At 35.6% G+C, this 21,175-nt stretch overlaps 1 protein-coding gene across 1 annotated transcript; it reads left to right on the top strand.

The window, feature by feature from the left end:
* The first annotated feature begins 58 nt into the window (after positions 1-58).
* Positions 59-19,666, top strand: LOC587320 (HEAT repeat-containing protein 3). Its single transcript, XM_030975300.1, has 17 exons — positions 59-356; positions 1,942-2,114; positions 2,515-2,602; positions 4,234-4,346; positions 5,091-5,200; positions 9,303-9,446; positions 10,286-10,434; positions 11,088-11,138; positions 11,646-11,745; positions 12,380-12,483; positions 13,081-13,143; positions 13,777-13,859; positions 16,034-16,170; positions 17,357-17,445; positions 17,962-18,105; positions 18,440-18,616; positions 19,222-19,666. The coding sequence occupies exons 1-17, from the start codon at positions 198-200 to the stop codon at positions 19,348-19,350; spliced, it is 2,013 nt and encodes a 670-aa protein (XP_030831160.1). The 5' UTR covers positions 59-197; the 3' UTR covers positions 19,351-19,666.
* Positions 19,667-21,175: the final 1,509 nt, after the last annotated feature.

The raw sequence follows: 21,175 nt of genomic DNA, 5'->3' as shown, positions 1-21,175 counted from the left end.
AATCGGTACGCAATGCTGCATGCAGATATACGGATACGAGGGCAAATACCATGATCAATAAAACAGCTGGAATTACAACTAATCATCGGCGGATCAAAGGTCATTTTGTCCACATGGTTGATGTTATTTTGACACGAACGGCAAGGATTGAAGACGATAAATATCGTGTTATTTGAAGTGTGTATGCTGTATCAAATATGGGGAAATCAAAGAATAAAAGATTTCGATCAAAGAAAGCTCGACCGACTGGTTTGCAGAGTATGAAGGAGATAGAGGATGAAGAAGAGGAGTTAGGGACTTCGAATCCCACGGCCACGGAAGCCGTGCAGCTGAAAGCAGTCGGAGTGTTGGAGAAGGTATATGCGGGCCCCGCCCCGGGAGTTTGATGAGTGTTCGATGCGAGAGGTCATGTACGTGGGACGTGGGTGGAGTTCGCGTTCGGGAATAAAACTGCAAACTATGATACACAATTTTCCCGTCAACTTTACATATATTTTACATTTACAAACAACAAATTGTATTTCAAAAATGATAGTGGCCTTGATTAAACTTGGTTATCCTGACTCAATCCTTGAATGGTTCGAGTCCTAAGTAAAATAAAATGCTAAATAATTCAGTTATTATTGTCATGACATACCTACATGCATGTCATGCCCATGGCTCGTGCTGTGTTTTATTTTGTCTTTTCATTTATGTGATGACAATTTTGACTTTTTGTCTTTTAATAGGTTGTCTCTTTTTTGTTGTTTTTCTTATTCCTGATGAGCGACCGCTAGTAACGAGCTGATTTAATCATTTATTTTAAGTGATTATTCTGCAGTTCTGTCAGTTTTAAAGGGGGTCGGCATTGCTAATTTGCAGTAATTTGTTTTCTTGTTGAATTAATTGACCTATCTTGTTGAGCGTAAATAAAACAGATTAACAAAAAATGAATAAAGAAATATGTTGCTGGTGCCGGTTGGGCTATTATTATTCCAATCTCGAGACCCTTGACACAAAGTCAAAGATGTAATTGGTATTAGCCTTGATTATGTCCTGGGCCGGGAGAGTCTATTCCAATGCTTGATGATGGGCGTGGCTTGTAGAAGTAGTTTTGGTAATATTGGGTTTGTGTGGAAGCTTAGGCAAAGGTTGTAACCCCTTCTATGACACGAGGAGAGTGGCTGAAGCTGCATCTTGATGCTCTACACAGGCAAGGTCACGGTGTATATTATAGACCATTGCTATTTGTGCAGTGCTACAATGATTTTCTCGTGATGACAACTGCATTTCTTCAGTCATAGCTGACACGCTTGATGTGTTGTGGTATCATAGCCTATTAAAGATAAGGGCTAGGTGATGATAGGAAACATGATATTGCAGAGACGCCAAGTTCAAAGATCAGCAATGCGTGACATGTTCATGATTCGGCGAGCGAGCGCGCGTGCGAGGGTATAACACACGTATGAGGTATAGCGTTTTTTCGCAATCTAGCGTTTTCAGACCCTCGAAATGCGTGACGTCACACCTAATGCGTGACACTTGGTAGCTCTGATATTGATGTCACCTACATGTAGCCTCATAAATTGGCACCCATACCCCTGGGTGAAGAGTGATGGAAACGAGACCTAAAATAAAATGAAATGAAAATGAAAATTCCAATAACAAGGCTCATCACCATCCTTGGTTTTATTTTCATATGTGGTTGGGATTCAATTATCTAGTCCCATTCTGAATTTCGACATTTTGGGAATCCAATTGAGATTTTAGATGCCTGATGTGTTTTAGGCTTTAAGCCATTAAATCCCATAGAAAACAAAAAAAACTGTTTTCAATTATATCACTTTAGATTTTACCTTTTTGAGAATATTGAGATATTGTTCATCAATCCCGCCCCCCCCCCTTCCTCTATAATGTTTTCTTAATTTGACATTCTTTACAACTTTTGCTCTCTTTCACTAGCTTCAAAGTAGCTCGGCTGAGGAGAGAGAATGTGCCTGCACATCCCTGGCCAACCTGGTCCAGGACCCAAAGGCCCTGCAGACCCTGGTCCAACAGAAAGCAGTGCGTAGTCTTGGACCTCTTCTAGTAGACCCGTCATCAGGAATTCGAGAAGCTGCAGCCGGAGCCTTGAGGTAGATATAGTAGCCTGGAGTTAATTCCTATGGGATATCACATTCTTTTCCAATGACTCCTTATCTCTCCCCTCTCGCAAAAAACTGTAACAAAATGAAAAAATGAAGAAAAAAAAGCACAGAGGTGTGAGGTGTCTGTTTTCAAAAATAATTCTTTCTTCTGAATCAATCAGAAAATCAAATCTACTTGTCACTTTTATTAATATCAGGAGCAATGGTAATATATTAGATTTTCATGTAAGTCTATAGGAGCAACTTTGCATTTTACTTCTAATGTTCATCACTGCAATGTAGAAAAGAATATCTCAAGTATTTTGTTCTTTCTTCCCAAAGTGAAATATATATTTATTAAAATTTGCTGATTCAAAGATGATCTTAATTGATTCTCTTGATATTCTAGGAATCTGACTGTAGCAGGTGGCCATGATATCTGTGACCATATGGTAGAGGAAGACGTCATGACACCTCTAGTAACGTTCCTGCTTCAGGTATGTATGGGTCAAAGGTCACTGGATCTCGGGTTAACCATGGATAAGCCCTCTTATATGATCTTGGTCCCATAACAATTCTGAACAAATATCCACTACCAGTATGCATTTTGCTACCAATTGATGATTAATTTTTTTATAGTGAAATTAGAATGTATATATTCATATCTTAAACTTCCCTTTTCACTAGCAACAATAGCCTACTTTATGAAGTTAAGCCCTTTTGATTTTGATTAATGAAAAGACTTTAAAGGTATAGACCAGTTCTGGTCATGCAATTGCACTGAAAGAAACGTTGGGGAATCGATCAGAAAAGGTTAATCATCTAGCATATAAGTATTGGTGTGTACTGCAAGGTTCTGGTATCTTCAAAATGATATAAAATTTTGCCCAGTCTTGGTAAAGTTACAAGCACTGTACACAGAAAGATGTATATGGGACAACGTGGTATCTATCCAGGTTGGATAGATATGATAATTTACCAAATATATCGATTAGTAGGCGGTTTCCCGGCAAAATTTGTATCATCTCGTATTAGTCAAAACATATTCTTTCACATGCTTGGTAATAAGTACTTCCATTTTATTTTTTGAGGGGGGGGGGGGGTTCCAAAACTGCTCTATACCTTTAAATGTTGTAATTATTTAGTCAGTGTGTAGCTTTCTTTGTCATTCTTTCAGAATTATGTAATTCATGAGGATTTTAGCTTCTGTAATATTGCATGGTTCTGTCTCTTTATACCGAACGTTGTAGAATGATATATTTTCTTGGAATAGTTCACATAACAACCATGCTGTTACATTACAACAATGATTTTGTTGGTGCTTAGTACAAGTACTGTCTTTTGTTTCTGGAGATATGGGCCCTGTTTCATAAAACTTGTTATCAATAATAAGTTGCAATGAGTGTTATAAGCTACTGAAATCATTATATTTGATTGGCTGAGAGCAAATTTGTTATTGACAACAAATTTCATCAAACAGGGCCCTGGAGGACCTGCATTAAATTCATTAAAATTTTTAAAGGTATAGACCAGTTTTGGAAATGCAGTTTTGGAAATGCCCCCTCTCAAAAAATGAAGTGAAAGCTCTCATTACCAATCAAGTGAAAGAATATGTTTTGACTAATATGTGGTGATACACATTTTGCTGGGAAACCGCCTACTAATTGACATATTTGGTAAATTATTATATCGATCCGGTCTGGATAGATATCGCGTAGTCCCATTTACATCTTTCTGTGTACAGTGCTTGTAACTTTACCAAGACTGGGCAAAATTTCTTATCATTTTGATGATTCCAGAACCTTGCAGTACACACCATTACTTATATGCTAAATGATCAGCCTTTTCTGATTGATTCCACAACGTTTCTTTCTAAATGCAATCGCATGACCAGGACTGGTCTATACCTTTAATACAAGTACTGTCTTTTGGTTCTGGAGATATGGGCCCTGTTTTATAAAAACTTGTTATCAATAATAAGTTGCAATGAGCATTATAAGCTACTGAAATCATTATATTTGATTGGCTGAGAGCAAATTTGTTATTGATAACAAATTTTATGAAACGGGCTCTGGAGGACCTGCATGAAATTCATTAAAAACTTTAAATTATGTATTTTCTCTTCTAGTATTCAGAGGGAATTCCCCAGTCACCCGCCAAGCATAAAGAGAACAAGATGCCCCAACATGACTCTGGTTTAGAAGCATTGGTACAAGCTGTACATCTTGTCTGGAATTTATGGTAAGCAATATCTATCATGCCCTCTTTATGTGACATAATCCCTTTGTCTCTTTCAACTTTGTTGCATCAAAGTTTTGTATCGGCATTTTCTCCTCAATTTGGCAACTGTTATTTATAATTTTCATTCTTGCTCAGTTTTTAGAACAAATGTGTATATAATAGGGAACAGTGTGAATGAAAAATCACAACAATTTATGAACAAGAAATCACCAATTTATACATGAAAATATTGATTACAAATTGCATTCTGCATTGCCAATTTAGAGACTTCAGTGATTATTTTTGAGTAAATCACTCTTATTCATGAATGGCACAATGTGCTGCAGTAGAAAGGGACTAAAAATATTCCCGTGATATTTGCACATTCTGCTCATGTTCACTTTGTAATTCAGAGCATTCCAGAACAAAAGATGAACAATAAATCATTACTTAAAGGTGACACTTAACTGCTTGAGACAAAGTTGGCAATGTTATGGTTTCTCACCATTTCTTCTGCCATGTTCTTTCAAATTTTTACAGAAATCAAATAAATATTATCAAGTATATTAACCCAGTACGAGAACCTCTGGAAATGCTGCCAAAAAATAGAAGACTTACAGAATTTCGGAAGAAAGCATTCCCACCCCGTTTCTCTTTATCTAATAAGATGCCTGCAAAATGTTTGTTTAGTCATCAATGAATGTAGTGTTTCCTTAACATAATGTAAAATTGATTCAACTTTACCAATCTTTCCCCCTTTTTCAGTGAGAGTAACAGCACAGCAGTAACCATAGCTAATCAGCAAGGTTTGGTAACAGTCTTCCTCCACTGCCTTCAAGCATACTCAACTATGGTGGATCTTGCGATCTCTGCAGGTAGGTCAGGTCACTGTGATTCCATCACACTCTTACTGTGTTTTTCTTATATGGTTTGAATACAGTTTATCAGAGTACAGGTTTAGGCTGGAGAATAGATTTAAGTTTTAAATTATGTGTTAAAGAGCAACCCAACCTTTGTGATAATTTCATTTATATGAAAGCATACAAATAACATTAACAGAATGGTGACATTTTAAAATATATCGAACCAGCAATTAGAGAAATATGAATTATTGAAATTGGAGATCACTGAATAACTGCAAATCACAAACTGGCAATTTGGTCTGTGGATTGTGAAGTAGACACGGACAACTCTCCTGTTAGTTATGTACAAAATATCATTATTTTCTGTTTTTCTCCTAAGACCCTTCTCCCTTTGGGCACCCTTCAAAATGTATTATGAATAGCATGTTATTATACTTTGTCTGAAGAGAATACCGGTAGACCAATTTGAGTCATACATTTTTGAAAGATTGAAATTTAGTAATTTTGTGTTTTGGAACAAGTGGGAAAGTTGTCGGCCACTACTTCACAGAGACATTACTGCAGACCTCCCAGCCTTTTCGCTTTATTTTACTGTTATGTGAGTGATGTGATTTTGCCATAACTGAATAATGTTATCTAGCGAGTGCAGTTACACTTGCAGAGCTTCCTTCCAGCGGTGACTGGAGTGAAGCCCCGCTTACCCGGCAGGGCCGGGCCATCCCGATCGCGTGCCTGGCGTGTTCAACTTCTTGAAACAATCCCTTAATCACATGTAAATGTGCCCAACATCAAGATGTGTGTTGGGTAGCTGCATGATGCATATTTTTCGATAAGCCAGATATGGAGCGAGGTACCACAAATTTTGCTGCGTAAAATTGTAGGAATTTTGAAATTCAAATGTTGGGAGGTCTGTTACTGATTCACTCAATATGAAGAGCCCAACTTTCAAACTTTCTCTTGCAGAATATCAGAGAAATTTAGAAAATACTAGGAAAGCAATACTGTGCTGTCATAATTATTGACTTTCCCTTTTGTTTGTATGTCTGTGTTGGAGGAAAGCAAATGCAACAGCTGTATACAAAGTATGTTTAATGAGCAGTATTTCAAGCTGTACTTAGCTTGCTGTTCATAGTGCTGTGAATCAATTGTGTGCCGAAGCTTAACATCAGTTTAAAACTGACTAGTACAATTTAGGTGGTACAATCTGTAATAGCATGCAATAATTTTCCCATCAAGCAATGAAATTACATTATTACATTTCCTTATAAATTCTAAGGTTTCTAGAAGTTGGTGATAGATATTTTTTTATTTGTATTTTACTATTTAACTTGATGACACATTTGAGATGTATTAATAGATATAATATATGAATAAACTAATAAGACTTACAGAGTATTGAAAGACAGGATTAGTAGTCTAAGTAGCCATATTTTATGCCCCATATGAAATTGATAAAATCTTTCATATCATGCACTGTTTGGAATAGGGCTGCGACGTGTAGTCGAATGCTCGAGTACCCGCACGGTTGACAACTACTCGGGTACAATTTTTGGTACCCAAATATTCGGCCGCAAAAAAAAAAAAAAAAAAAAAAAAAATCTGTCCAGAACGACGCTTACCCGTGCCTGGGTGAGCGGCGGCTGCTGGCATGGTGCCGTCGGTAAAAATGCTTCCCAACTCAAGCACTGTCAAACTCACCACTCAGAAACTGGGACCAAATGTCTGGATTTCTGTTTGGACTTGGAGGAAAATGGATTATTCTGCCATCATTGGTTTTTAAAACAGCATTGTTTACTGTTATTATTATTATTAAATCGGCGCCTTCAACTGCAACTCAAATTATAATTGCATGCGTTTTCGGCGACGTGAGATACTGCCCCAGTGGTATGGTGGTGGCAAAAAAAAAAATCCAAAAAAAATCCAAAAAAAATCCAAAAATTTTTTAAAAAAATTAAAAAAAAACATGGCGTCCGAATACTCGAGTATTCGCTTGTAAGCCTGGGAGTGTACTCAGGTACCTCATTACACTGTTGTGCACAGCCTTAGTTTGGAATCTATTATTTTAGCTGAGTAAATGTTCATGATAGAGGGTGCTGTTTGAAAACTCAAAAGATTAACAATGGAACCTCTCAAAAGAAAGAGCATGAAGTTTGCATTGTCCATAATACAATTATTAGTATAAAACAACTGGATGTTGTAACATATTCTCCCTGACTAGTGATTATATATTAAAAGAATAGCTCAAAGATCCTTCTTCAAAAGACTCAGAAATAGAGCCATTGCCTGTACCAATGTTCTATTAAAGGGATCCGGTAACTTTGTCTCAGATTCTGAAACAAAATTCTGGATTTAGCTCATGATGCAATGATGATTATAAACCTTTAGGTCAGTCAGGAACCCCATGACTTTTGCAAGCCGATCGCCTGTCTGATTATCAAGATATTTATGATTGGAATTACAAATTTTGAAACCGTTCGCCTGACGGTTTTCATAACACTACAGTCTATTGGGGAAAACGAGTATGGTAAAACCGGTCACTCAAAGATTTTTACTTTTTTGAGGCACTGCTTGATCATTTTGAAGCGCAATTTTTTTTAGGGCAATTTTTTTTAGGGCTTCAATATTACACCATATCGCAGACACTGATAACACGTAGGGCCGTGTATCTCAGATTTAACATTGTTAAACGATCCCTTTAAAATACATGCTATGTTAAAATGAAAAATGAAGATGTTTGTTTAAGGTAGAAAGAGTAGTCAACAATTGGTAAAAAATATAATGCTAAGCACCTTTCTTTATTATCACCTGTCCATTAAATATTCAACACACGCCCATATATGTGTACGATACAGCTGGTCGCAAACATGTGCGTTCTGCTGTTTCTTAGTGTTGATGCACCCTTCAAACATAAACCAATTTGCAAAGCCTTTAAAAGTCATCTGTACTCACCTAAATCGTCAAAGTGTATCTCGATAAATGAAGATTTTATAAGATCTTTTCAGAGAGGCAGTGATTATTGGAAATAAGGTCGCTTGGAGACATCCCCTTTCCTTATTTTTATCGCTTTCCAAATTTTCTGTCAATTTGCATGCGCGTTTTGCCTAGTCTGAATTCTTCAGGCCTGCATACCAATATTGGTCAACTTTTCTCTGCTCAAAAACATATAAAGTTGTAAGAAACAGGAATTTGGGTTAATTTTCAATTTCCTTTTAGTTTGATATGTTTTGATTTGTTTGATAAGTTTGAAATAAATATATCACCATTGTCTTATGGAATATATCAATATTATCCATATATATTTTTTCAACAAAGTGAGACTAGGGTCTGATTCTCCAAACTAGTCATATAGAAATCATCAGTGAAACATTCAAATGCATGATACTGAAATCTTGGATAAAACTCGACTCTCCATTCATACAGTGTATATCGCGACAAGTCCAGACATGTTCTGGTTACGACCTTTGTGTGGTGCGATCGTGCCCACGATCACCCATTGAGAGAACGTTGGATTAATCGTTAAAAGATTACTCCGTGATTGAGAACACACGTGGAGAGGGTATTTGCATTGCTGGTCAGTGGTGTTTTGTGTGAATGTCCAAGCTATTCTTTTTTGCTGGAGGAATGTGTTACAAGGAATTTGGAAGCTTTTTATTTCAGCGTTCTTTTATGTCCAGTGAATTTTTACATCTGTAGATCTAATGTAAGTGTGGCAGTAATGACATGCCTTGCTCTGTTCTTGTTAAATGCACTTAGAATTATTTGATAATTCTTAGCATTTTCAAGTTACAAAGTTATTTGTTAGTCTGGTTCCAGTAGTTAGGAATATAATTTTGAACAGTATATTTTGGAAATTAAAGGTGTTAAAGACGTTTATAAGTCATCAAAGAAGAGAAAAACAACAGTACATTTCAGCTTGGTAACAACTGAAATCGAACAAACCCAAATGAAAATCATGAAAAATATGAAGTTTATGTATATTGGTATTTAAATGCCTATTTGTCTTGTTAAAAAAATGATATAAAATGTCATTTCCCCATCAGGTGATTATTTCTACTTGTCCAAAATATCATATTTACATTTGTTTTTTTTTTCTTTTTCTTTGTCTGCCCTACAGCACAATGTCTTCACACTTTTACAGAGGACAACCTCCTGGCAGCTCAAGAACTCTGCAAGCCAGATCGTCTCGCTGTCTTGGAAAGCACCCTCATGTGTGAGAACACCACCATGAAGCTGACCCAACTGCAAACTCTGACTGCTGGTAAATAGACACCAAAACTTAATTACTAAGGAAATTAATTGTTATCAAACAGGCATTGAATAGTAGAAACGATTGTGTTGCAGTAAAGGAAAATATGAGAAATAACCTTTTAGACCAACCATATAGTGATAACGACTGTTTCATACATGTGGTATAAGTACTATTATTCATGGTAGTTCATAAAAAGAAAAGGTTTGCAAATTGCATTAATTGTGAATAAAAAGAAAATTGTGTATGAAAAGAAAAAGTTTGCTAATTGCAAGAATTGTGATTAGTAATGATTATAAACTAGAATATTGCATTCAAATATGAATTGCAAACTCACCACAGTATCCACCAGATGTCAAAATTGTAATCTGACAATATAAAACTCTCATAACCACAGAAGGGGGACACCCTCTCCCATCCTCTTCCCTTCATAGTTGCATTTTTAAAATTTTATTATGCCCTCTCAACTGTCACCCACTGTTAGCATTAAAATAAAATTTATCTGGGTTTATATAACGCTTAATACGAAGTACCATCTCTAAGCGCTTTACAGATATTATTACATTTGTCAATGGATTCGTTCACGCACAATGTGCACCATCTCCACTCCCTGGGGAGTATTCCTACCTTATGGTCACCGTGAGGTCATATGGCAATTGCCAACACAAAGACTTTCGTCATCCTACCAAGACCCCATCTCTCTCCTGGGTATGGCGTGGCAAATGTAGATTAATGCCTTGCCAAAGGATATTGGCATTCTCTATGTTCCTTTCCCAATAGTGGCTGTATTTATCTATTTTACTTCAAAAAGCATAATTAAGTGACTTCATCTGAATTTCAATGATTTTCAGGAATCCTGTTCAACATCCGTGGTTGTCTGCCTGCCACCAGCAGAGGGCAGAGTTTTCAAGCCCTAGTGAAAGTGCTTGCTGCCACACTCCAAACAGATAACTGTTCAGCCATCTCTTCTCTCGTCCCAGGCATTCAAACCAATGGAAATGTAAGTCTTAAAGGGCAAGTCCACCCTGATGTAAACTTTGTCAAGTTAGTTTAAACAGAAGTAAAATAATAAGAGGAACGGGTCAGTGAACATTTGAACAAAATCTGATTAAAAATAAGAAAGGTATGAATTTTTAAAGTTTTCATCAGTTAAACACAAATTGATAACACCTTGTCATATCTCTTTCTGGGTGAATGAATGATGTTCTTAAAGGGAAAATGGAAATTTTTGTTTAGTACAGAGCATATTGGAACCCACTGGTGGTGAGCTACTGGATGTATAGGAGGGTAGGAGAGAGAGGGAGAGAGAAGAACGGAGGAGCGCACGCTAGCAAATCTGGAGTACGGGGGTGTATTGTGTAAACAAAGTCGGTTTGTGGTGCTCGGTGTGACATTGAATGATTACACATTGCGGACTCGTTCTACTTTTGCAATGTGAATTCAGCAATTTTTCTTTGGAACCGTTCTGGGAATTTGATTGACTTTGATTGAGGATTAACAAGTGTATGCCTATGAGGGACTTATCATTGAGGTTTAATTCGACATATGCTACATCAAATTCTGCGAGGTTGACTGTACTCTGACCTTGTTACAGTGTATACATTTGATAAAAGTTAATCAAAACGAATAATGTTTCTATTTTTGTTATTTCAGGTTCAGAATGGAGAGGTTGAGAAGAAAGAAGAGGAAGAAACAGATAAAACAGTAAGAAATGCACCTATTATCTACTGGTTTTATTCATGTTATCTGATCAATCTTTGAAATAGTATCGGATATCATATGATTTTTCAAGCCAGCAATTAACGTTATCTGAGATAAATTGTAATCTTTGCCCAATACATGATTTTGTATTATTATTTTTCTTTAATCCTCATTTCTCCTACTTGTGGTACTCCTTTGAAGGCAGTTCAATCTCAAGTTCATTCTGTAGGTTACTGTCTTGACCCAGTATTTATGCCTTTATTCCTGGCTTTTATTGTTTTTCTCCCAATCCTTCAGTTTTAAATATGCGTATGGATATCTAAGTTGGAACAAATTTATCTTGAGCCAAGAAGATATATCAAAGCGCTTGGGATACGTCTAGGTCTATGACAGTCTGATATTTATTTTTCTACAAAAATGTGCTACGATATCTCTGTAGCGGTAGATTTTGTAGGCATTGATACTCAATAGGTATTGAACTGTCATGTTTATTTATGTCTATCTTCCAAGTTGCCATGGAAACTAGAGAGTGACTTGTCAGAAGCAGAGGCTCTTCTTCAAGCCCAGCAAGTAGCATTAGAAATCATCTCAAACATGTGCTGTCCAGAAGGTAGGTAGCTGTTTGCATTATACAGTCATGTATGAATTTAAAGTGTAACAAATCTTGCACAGATGTTTCCACAAACAATTTTCAATCATTTCCATCATCTTCATAACAAAAACAACCACAACAATAATGGTCATTTATTCTGTGCTTTAAAAAACATGTACCATAGCACTTACGAATTAAGTATAATAAAAAGAAGAAAATGTAAGAAAATTATGATGTATGTAACAAATGTGGTATGGTTGCACATACAGCATGCATTCTGATCAATATTTCTTATAATTTTTTTAGAATGTGTATGTAATTTGAAGTATGTACCTGCTCAGTCTTCCATATTTTGATGTCAGTTTGATTGTAGATATTGCGTTAAAAGCCCTTTGACCTCGGAATACTGCCTTTTGTATTTTATTCTAATAAACTAAAATTGATTTGATTTTTCCAGGACTTGAAAATAAATGATTTTTTTTATATTTTTATTTTTATAATCAAGGACATGCACAATTACAATTTGTGCGGTTAACTGAGCTTATGCAGATGTTTTACATAAACTGTAAATAACTTATCATTGAAAGTAAAAAAAACCGTAATTTTGGTATAAAAAGATTCATTTTGCACATTTTTATTTCTGAATTTGTAGATGATGATGATGACTGGGAGGATATGGAGTCTTGTAGCACAAGCAGTAGTAGCAGTGATGACAATCAAGACAAAGCACAAGATTTAGTGCAACCACCCGTCATGGTACATTGATTTTGTTTCATGAAGTCTAGAATGTGGGCATTGCCAGTTGGAAATAGATCAAAATGTTTGTGTGATTATGTGAGGATTGAACTTTTATTTGTATTCAAGCTGCCGTGGCTGCCGTGTGTTCACATCTGCACATTATATATGGAATAGACACATTGAGAGTCATTCATTACAATGTAAAGTGCTTGGAAATGCTGCATTAAGAATGGCCTGCCTCAGATGTTTTGAAAAGGCTCAAATGTCATAATATGTGAACTGAATTTCATCTGTTTCCTGCACCTTTTTATTTCTTATGTCAAACTTAATTTTGTTGTTTGTTGCTATATTGTAGTATAAAATGATTAATGATGTTTTTCGATTAGATCACACCTTGCAAATACTTTTCAAATAGAAATATGAAAAAAGGGGAGGTAAAAAGGTGTGGAAATTGCCAGCATACTAGAGACATTTGCTTCATCGTAGTTTGACTTGTTTCTAAATGTTGAATTGTTTCTAAATCTACAATCATCTTTTATTCTTGATTTATTCTTGCTTAGTATTGACACGTAAAAAAAGTAGCAAATATTTTAAAATATTTTTTCTTCTTTGCAGTCTCCTTTATGCCTATCTGCAGAAATTCACAGTGCATTAGCGGACCAGTCTATACCAGATAAGGTATGTAACTCATAATCATGTCATAAGTTTGTGAAGAGCGATGGCTCAGTGGTAGAGAAGTGTTCTGGGTTCAAAACTAAATTGATGTATTAGTGCCCTTTGGTAAGGCATTAACCCCCTTACCAAGTCCCTCGGAGAGGACTTTGAGCCGTCAGTCCATCAATTGCTTTAATACTTACAAGCACACCCATGCTTTCTTAGCAGCCAGGTAAGCAAGGTTTTGAGTACAAACAGGTGTATAGTAGACACTGCTTCAATCGCATTCATGAGAGTATAAGAGAAAGATGCGTCTTAGAGATTCAAATTTTGAAATCCATCCTAAATATCTACATCCATCATACTTTTTTGACTTGTTTCTGAATCTACAATCATCTTTATAAACATTATTCAGAATAACTTTTCATTGGGGATATCTTTTTGACCATTGTCCTTTGGTCAGTTATTTAAAAAAAGGAACATTTCAAAGTTTTGCAAGATGTCATGCTGATATCTCTTGAGTTTTGTTTCGGAGCTGACTAATGCTCAACATACATTACTTCATTCTAAACTATGAATAATATTTGACTTTTCCCTCTTTAATCATCATGATTATGGGAAAGAGTGATTTATTCAACTTTTTTGTTTTTATTTTAGATTCTAGAGAAGATCAGTTTTCCTGACAGAACACTGCTTCAAAAACTGATCTCTCATAAGGAGGGCAAACCATTATTCAAAGGGTGAGTATCTTACAAAATATGTAGTGGTTATGTAGAGAAATAAAGGGTTTTATATACATGCTACACTGCAGTGTTTTTGTTGCTGTTGTTTTTGCAGAAATTGTATGAATTTATAGCACAAACTATTCTTCAGTAATTCTCTAGTGCACAGATTTATCACAGAATGACTGAATGTCTGTTAAATTTTTTTTAGAGTGATATGAGGAAGCAAAATAAATGTACAATTATCCACTTATTATTATTACTATTTATCATTTGTCTGATTTGAATGACAAATTATAATGCCACAATAATTCATATCATGATCGCAAATTTATGAAATAGCTGTCAGCTTGGAAAACAGCAGTCTTCCAATGGATTATTATTTACTCCACACACAATGTTTGAAATACTTTCAAATCAGTATGGTGATCTACAGGAGATAACTGGTAACCATTGAGCAATTTTAAATGTTATGAGTAGGCCTATTTTGTATTTTTATGCCTCCGCCACCGAAGGTGGTGCCGGAGGCATCATGTTTTCGGGTTGTCCGTCCGTACGTCCGTCCCGTTTGACCGTTATCACAATATCTCAAGAATCATTTAAGATTTAAACTTAAGACTCGGGAATAGTATTTATCACCATAGGAAGACGATCTGATTAGATTTTGGAGTACATAGGTCAAAGGTCACAGGTCACAGAGGTCAACTTATGAAATTCCTTGTATTGAGTTTGTTAGCGCGATATCTCAAGAACCATTTGAGATTTAAACTTCAAACTTAAGGATAGTATGTATCACCATAGGAAGACGATCTGATTAGATTTTGGAGCACGTATGTCAAAGGTCAAGGGTCACAGAGGTCAACTTATGAAATTCCATACATTGAGATTGTTATCATGATATCTCAAGAACCACTGGAGATTTAAACTTCAAACTTAGTGATAGTGTGTATCACTATAGGAAAACAATCTGATTACATTTTGGAGCCTGTAGGTCAAAGGTCAAGGGTCACAGAGGTCAACTTATGAAATTCCATACATTGAGATTGTTATCATAATATCTCAAGAACCACTGGAGATTTAAACTTCAAACTTAATGATAGTGTGTATCACCATAGGAAGACAATCTGATTAGATTTTGGAGCACGTATGTCAAAGGTCAAGGGTCACAGAGGTCAACTTATGAAATTCCATACATTGAGATTGTTATCATGATATCTCAAGAACCACTGGAGATTTAAACTTCAAACTTAGTGATAGTGTGTATCACTATAGGAAAACAATCTGATTACATTTTGGAGCACGTAGGTCAAAGGTCAAGGGTCACAGAGGTCAACTTATGAAATTCCATACATTGAGATTGTTATCATAATATCTCAAGAACCACTGGAGATTTAAACTTCAAACTTAATGATAGTGTGTATCACCATAGGAAGACAATCTGATTAGATTTTGGAGCACGTAGGTCAAAGGTCAAGGGTCACAGAGGTCAACTTATGAAATTCCATACATTGAGATCGTTATCGCGATATCTCAAGAACCACTGGAGAATTTTCACTTCAAACTTAATGATAGTATGTATCACCATATCATAATATCTCAAGAACCACTGGAGATTTAAACTTCAAACTTAATGATAGTGTGTATCACCATAGGAAGACAATCTGATTAGATTTTGGAGCACGTAGGTCAAAGGTCAAGGGTCACAGAGGTCAACTTATGAAATTCCATACATTGAGATTGTTATCATGATATCTCAAGAACCACTGGAGATTTAAACTCCAAACTTGTTTAAATTGCTCTATGGCGGAGGCATCATTTTCGACTGCGCGCAGTCAAAATTCCATCTAGTTTCGTAATGTAATCAAATTTATTGCACAAGTCTTTTTGTTAAGTGCCTCGTTACATATAATTTCATTCATCTTTAAAAAAGTATTTCAACAGTCAGAATAAGAATTGCATACATTCTGTGTTGTTAGGTAAGACAAGGTATAATGTTTATCATACCTAGCAATGATTAATGTTTGCAATTAGCATTCTAACTATAGAATTACAATTATTTGTAAATGGTGAATAAAAATCATTTGTAATGTGGTACTTGAGAGAGATTTATGGATTAAATTTGATTACATGATGAAAATTGTCCATCTAAAAGGCTTATTTCAATCCCAATCTCTCTTGTTTGCAACTTGTAGCCTTCTGAGAGTCCAGAGCCGAGCACTCCTGTGTCTTCACAACATGGTTGCAGTGATGGAGCTGGAGTCCTTAGGAGGACCAGGAGCCCTGGCCCTGCTTCTTGACAAGCTCCTGGTCCTAGCTATGAGCGATCCAGGTACAAATCATTTTGGTGTTGTTTGGGAATGGGCTTCCAAGCCCAGGATATTGTGTGTGATTCAGCTGGAGACTTGGATAGAATTCCTTCTGTTGCTTCCATCACTTGTGGATGAAAGAAAAATGTAAAAAGAATGTAGAATTGAGAATTACAGAACATATTGTTAATGTCTGTTTTGTTTGAGCTTGAATATAGTGTGCAATCGATATGGCCATGTTTCTATTGACTTGAAAATTGTCGATCAATATGGAGCATAAACAAGAAAGGTAATTCATTTGACATTGAGTACTTTAAGAGGTCAATTTTTCAAATGTAAAATTCTAAAATTAAATTGTATTAAAACGACAGTCATATCATTATTTCATCGGTACATGAGCGCCACTGGGATTCCCAAACGTTATATGATGAAAAGGTTGTATTGAAAGATAACAAATGTAGATGGCATGATACAAAATCAAGCATCTTAATTAACTCTTAGAAGGTCATGTCAAAGACATTTGCTGTGTAATCTACAACTACCCCTCCCCTCCCCATGTAATATACAAGCAGAGAATTTTACAGCTATAAAATTAACAAGAAATCAACAAGCAGATGTCCATTCCACAATCCACCTGTCACTCAAACAGTGAAACTTACATTCAAGCATAATGAAATTTACAAGCAAACAATTTCTTATGTTGGTGAAATGTACTCTAAATTGGTAAACAAGGAGGAATCCAGGTCAGCATTTGACTTGTGGTGTAGGAAGGGGTGGAAGAGGGAGGAATGAGGCTGACTGCTTGCTTTCACATTTGATAATAAAATGTTAGGGACATCAATTTCGTTGTGCCCTCATTATTATTCCAGAATTTAACATTTTGCTTCTTTGATTTGTGTCTGTCCAATAAAATAGCAAGGTACATGTACCCATATTTTAGATGACAACAGAATTTATATTTATCCATCAAAAATTTCTATAAAGGAAGGTCAAAAATAATATGTTGTATATATTTCCAACCACCACCATAAATGGAATTTGGTTTTCTTCATTGTATCAAATTCCTGTTATATCTTTCATTTGATTTTAAGAATTTTTTTTTGACCCTTCCTAGAAAGTGATATCTTTATCCTGACGCCCATTCATTTTTATCATTTTATACAAGTTGACAGCACTTTTCTTTGTGATTCTTTTTCTTCTTTATCTTAGTTCCAGTAGGGGGCGAGTTGATCGAGGCATTGACTAGTGCGCTGAGAGCTGTCCTTCAGAAAATGGCCCAGAATAATTATGTCCCAGAGGTGTGTATTGGACCCATTTGAAATTCAGGACTTTGTTTTTCACAGGCCCAATGTTTTTCAATTTTGTATGTACAGATGGAGCAGTGTTTACTAGTTGGAATGGTTTTATGTTTGAGAATCATCAATAGTGACACTTTATGCATTGCTTGTAGCATTGCAGAGTCCATTTTTTTCTTCTTCAAACAATTATACCATACCACATTTACGTAGGAACTTTATATTATGAGCGAGTCTTTTTAATGGTATTGCTCTGACTATACACCAATTGAAGTTTAGGAATTAAATTTTGATTTTTCTTTTTTCTTTTTTTCATCGCTGTTTTTTTATTCAACTTGAAATGTCATGTAGAGATGTAAATGCATGCAAGTCCTAAATAGAGATATGAGTTCTCGTTTTGAGCAAATTAGGTAATTTACTGTATTATTGGTTATGCAAACCATTGGATAGAGTTAAAACATAACATGTCTTTTATGTTTTATCACTGTATTGAACATTTCTTTCTCTTCATGTCCGTAGGCATTGACAGAGGTACACCTGAAAAGGCTATGTTCGTTTAGTGAGGCCAATGCTTCAAATAGAATCAAAGTGAACCTGGTGGGTGTCCTAGGTAGCATTGGAAGTGTCTTGGCTAAGAGAGATGGAACGGAAGAACTACTCACAGTAAGTCATTCATTTCAGTCTCTAGATTTATCTTTAGAATATGTGATCAAACCCTGGGGCGGTATTATAAAATTTGTATATCAAATATTCCTGTATCTTCATTACTGAAACAAAATTAATTTTCTGAAAATTCTTGTAACTTTTCTTTCTCATTTCAGTTAACAATCTTTTATATAGTCTTTTTGCATATGCCCCTATTAATAGTATTAAAAAATAGGGATCTTCAGTCAGAATTTAGGAACACATACGGTATGTACCAGTCATTGGTTATTGTCATATAGAGCCATGCTTTAGCCCAAAATTAAGTGGTTTGCCCCATACATTTCATTTATAGGCTGTTGGAAACCAACTCCTAGAAGTAGCCACCAAGGACCCATCTCTGTGGGTAGCTGCAGAGGCCCTGGATGCCATCTTTGATACCTTTGGTGATGGAGTGATGGCCGATCGGGTCGCCATTGAGCTGGGTCTGACTGCTCGTCTAAAAGCACTGGTGCCTCAGCTCAAAGCCAAGGTGAGTCACAGAAGAATTCGCAGGGATATGATGATACATCAAATAGCATCAACATGTTTGTAGGCATATATTGCATGATTGTCACTGCCATTATGCACAGAGTGAGGGAGAGAGAGGGGGGGGGGGCGGGGGATATATCGAGGGGTCAGTGACACAAAGACATAACTCCATTTTTGGCCATTTTTAGAAAAAGTGGTTTATGTGTCAATGAGCACTTGGGCCTTAAGGAGTTAAGTCTATGTTTCACTATGATAGAAACTTGTAGGATACTTTTATGGGCTGCAATGTAAAGAATGTTTAAACAACATTTATACAAGATAGATTAATTATTTGAAAGAATATTATGGTAGAAGTTGATAATGGATACAATTTTGGAAGGAAAGAGATTGGGATAGCGAATCTCCTCTCCAAAGAGATAAAGACAAAAGAAAAGTACCAAAGCGAAGGTAGAGAGACAGACACAGGCAGAAGTTAAGAGAAGGAGGAGGAGAGGGCGAGAAAAAAAAGATGGGGTAAGATCAGACAAGTTAAATCACAAACTCTAGTCAATTTCTTTTTCTTCAATCTTCTAATCCCCTTTTTATCTCATTTTGATATGCTTTCAGTTACGGCAGAGTCAAGGAACTCTCGGGGAACACTTGCCGATCATCATGAACGCAAGGACAAACCTGGGAAGATTCATCAAGTATAAAGAGAATCAAGAGCTCCTCCTGGGCACCTATCCTTCTACTTAAATTTGTTGCCCCTCCATCTTTTAAAATCCTTCTCTCTATCCATCTTTTTAAATCCTTCTCCCCATCCACCTCTATCCAATCTCTCCCCTCTCATCTTTTTTTTTGTTGTTTTTTTTTGTTCATAATTTTCTTCTCCTGGGCACCTATTTTTCTACTTAAATTTGTTGTCCCTCCATCTTTTTAAGTCCTTCTCTCTATCCATCTTTTTAAATCCTTCTCTCGATCCACTTTTTAAATCCTTCTGTTCATCCACTTTTGAAAATCCTTCTCTCTATCCACCTCTATAAATTTCTTCTTCAATCTCTCCCCTCTCATTCTTTTCTTTTTTGTTCATCATTTTCCTTCCCTATGTCTTCCATCTTTGTAAATCAATCTCTCTATCCACCTCTGTAAGTTCCTTCTTTTATCTCTCCACTCTCATTCTTTTTTGTTTGTTTATCATTTTCCTGCCCTATGTCTTCCATCTCCTTCCTCCATACATCTGTGTATTCTCCATCTCTTCTTCTTCTTTACCCTTATTATACCGCACCTCTTCATTTTACTGTTTTGATTTTTGTGTGTGTAAATAAGCAATATTTATTGTAAATATGAATAAAGATGTATTTTAACTTGTCTCATTGCCAATCAGTAGCTTTCTGAGCCAGCTGAGGACTTAATACTAAAGTTTGTTTCTTTTTAAAGGTGTTATTTCAAGTAATGATCATTGTCAACAATTTTTTTTATGCAACAAAATGCAAACGGTAATCAGAAAGATGATCACGTTTTTATAATTATGATGAAATCATGTTTTACGATACTCTATTTACATTGGTTGCCAAGATACCAAATCTGATTTGGTAGGGTGAATTTTTATCTGTTCTTTTCCATTATTGGTTCCCAATCGAATGGATTGTTTTCCTTGGCAGTGATAAATTTGCAACTTAATTCGATTATAGTTACTTAATGAGTAATCATTTTCTCAACTAATGTAAAAACTATAAAGAGTTCATGTAAGACATACTCAAATAACTTCATATGTGAAAAAACCTGTGGGCATAATTTGTCCAAATACATGTATGGTTGTGGGGTTTTATCGCCAGTTTTTGTTGATGACGAGTATGAGAATGTTTTTGTTCTCAAAGTGGATTCAATTTAATTTGATGAACTGTATTGATGTTGATAGTGCTCCGTGAATTCAAATGTTTCGAAAGAGCAGTGATGTAATACTGGGAGGAAAAGCGACTTTTAATCTCTAAATGTCATGGAAAAACAAGTCGTCTCACTATCATGTGTATATTTTCCCTTCTTGGATCATATACATTTCAAGCTTTTATAATGTATCTTACTCTTCAATTGTGCCAACATCTAATTTGCATTTTCATACTACACACAGTTATTTTGAACAAATCATGAAAAAGTGAATTTCAAGATGAATTTCTTCATATGTAGTGTATTAAATCATAATGATAATTAAATTTGATTGATGGTTACAAGAGTTAAGGGCCTAGGCAAACATGTGGCATATGCCTTGGCCCTAATGAACTTATCTGAATGTTCAATTAACAACTGAGTTATTCATACCCATTGTAAATGTGATGTTTCTTTTTTCTTCTTCTAAACTCGAGGATGAAAAGTGGTCTGGTTGAACGAGGAGCTTTGTTGAAAGCTTCAATATGTCAAATTCTCAAGGAACATAAATTTGGACAAATCAAATCAAATTTTCACATACTTACTTTTTATAATACAATACTTGGAAAGGGTGTGAACAATTTAATTTTATTTGTATATGAGGAGCTACATATGAAATGAAACGTATTCTAATATTTTTGTATATGGACATAAGTGT

Source organism: Strongylocentrotus purpuratus, unplaced genomic scaffold (genome assembly GCF_000002235.5).
Source record: "Strongylocentrotus purpuratus isolate Spur 01 unplaced genomic scaffold, Spur_5.0 spur5_scaffold_8, whole genome shotgun sequence".
Classification (NCBI taxonomy): Eukaryota; Metazoa; Echinodermata; class Echinoidea; order Camarodonta; family Strongylocentrotidae; genus Strongylocentrotus; species Strongylocentrotus purpuratus.
The sequence above is the reverse complement of the archived record's forward strand: the minus strand, read 5'-3'. Positions and strand labels throughout refer to the sequence as shown.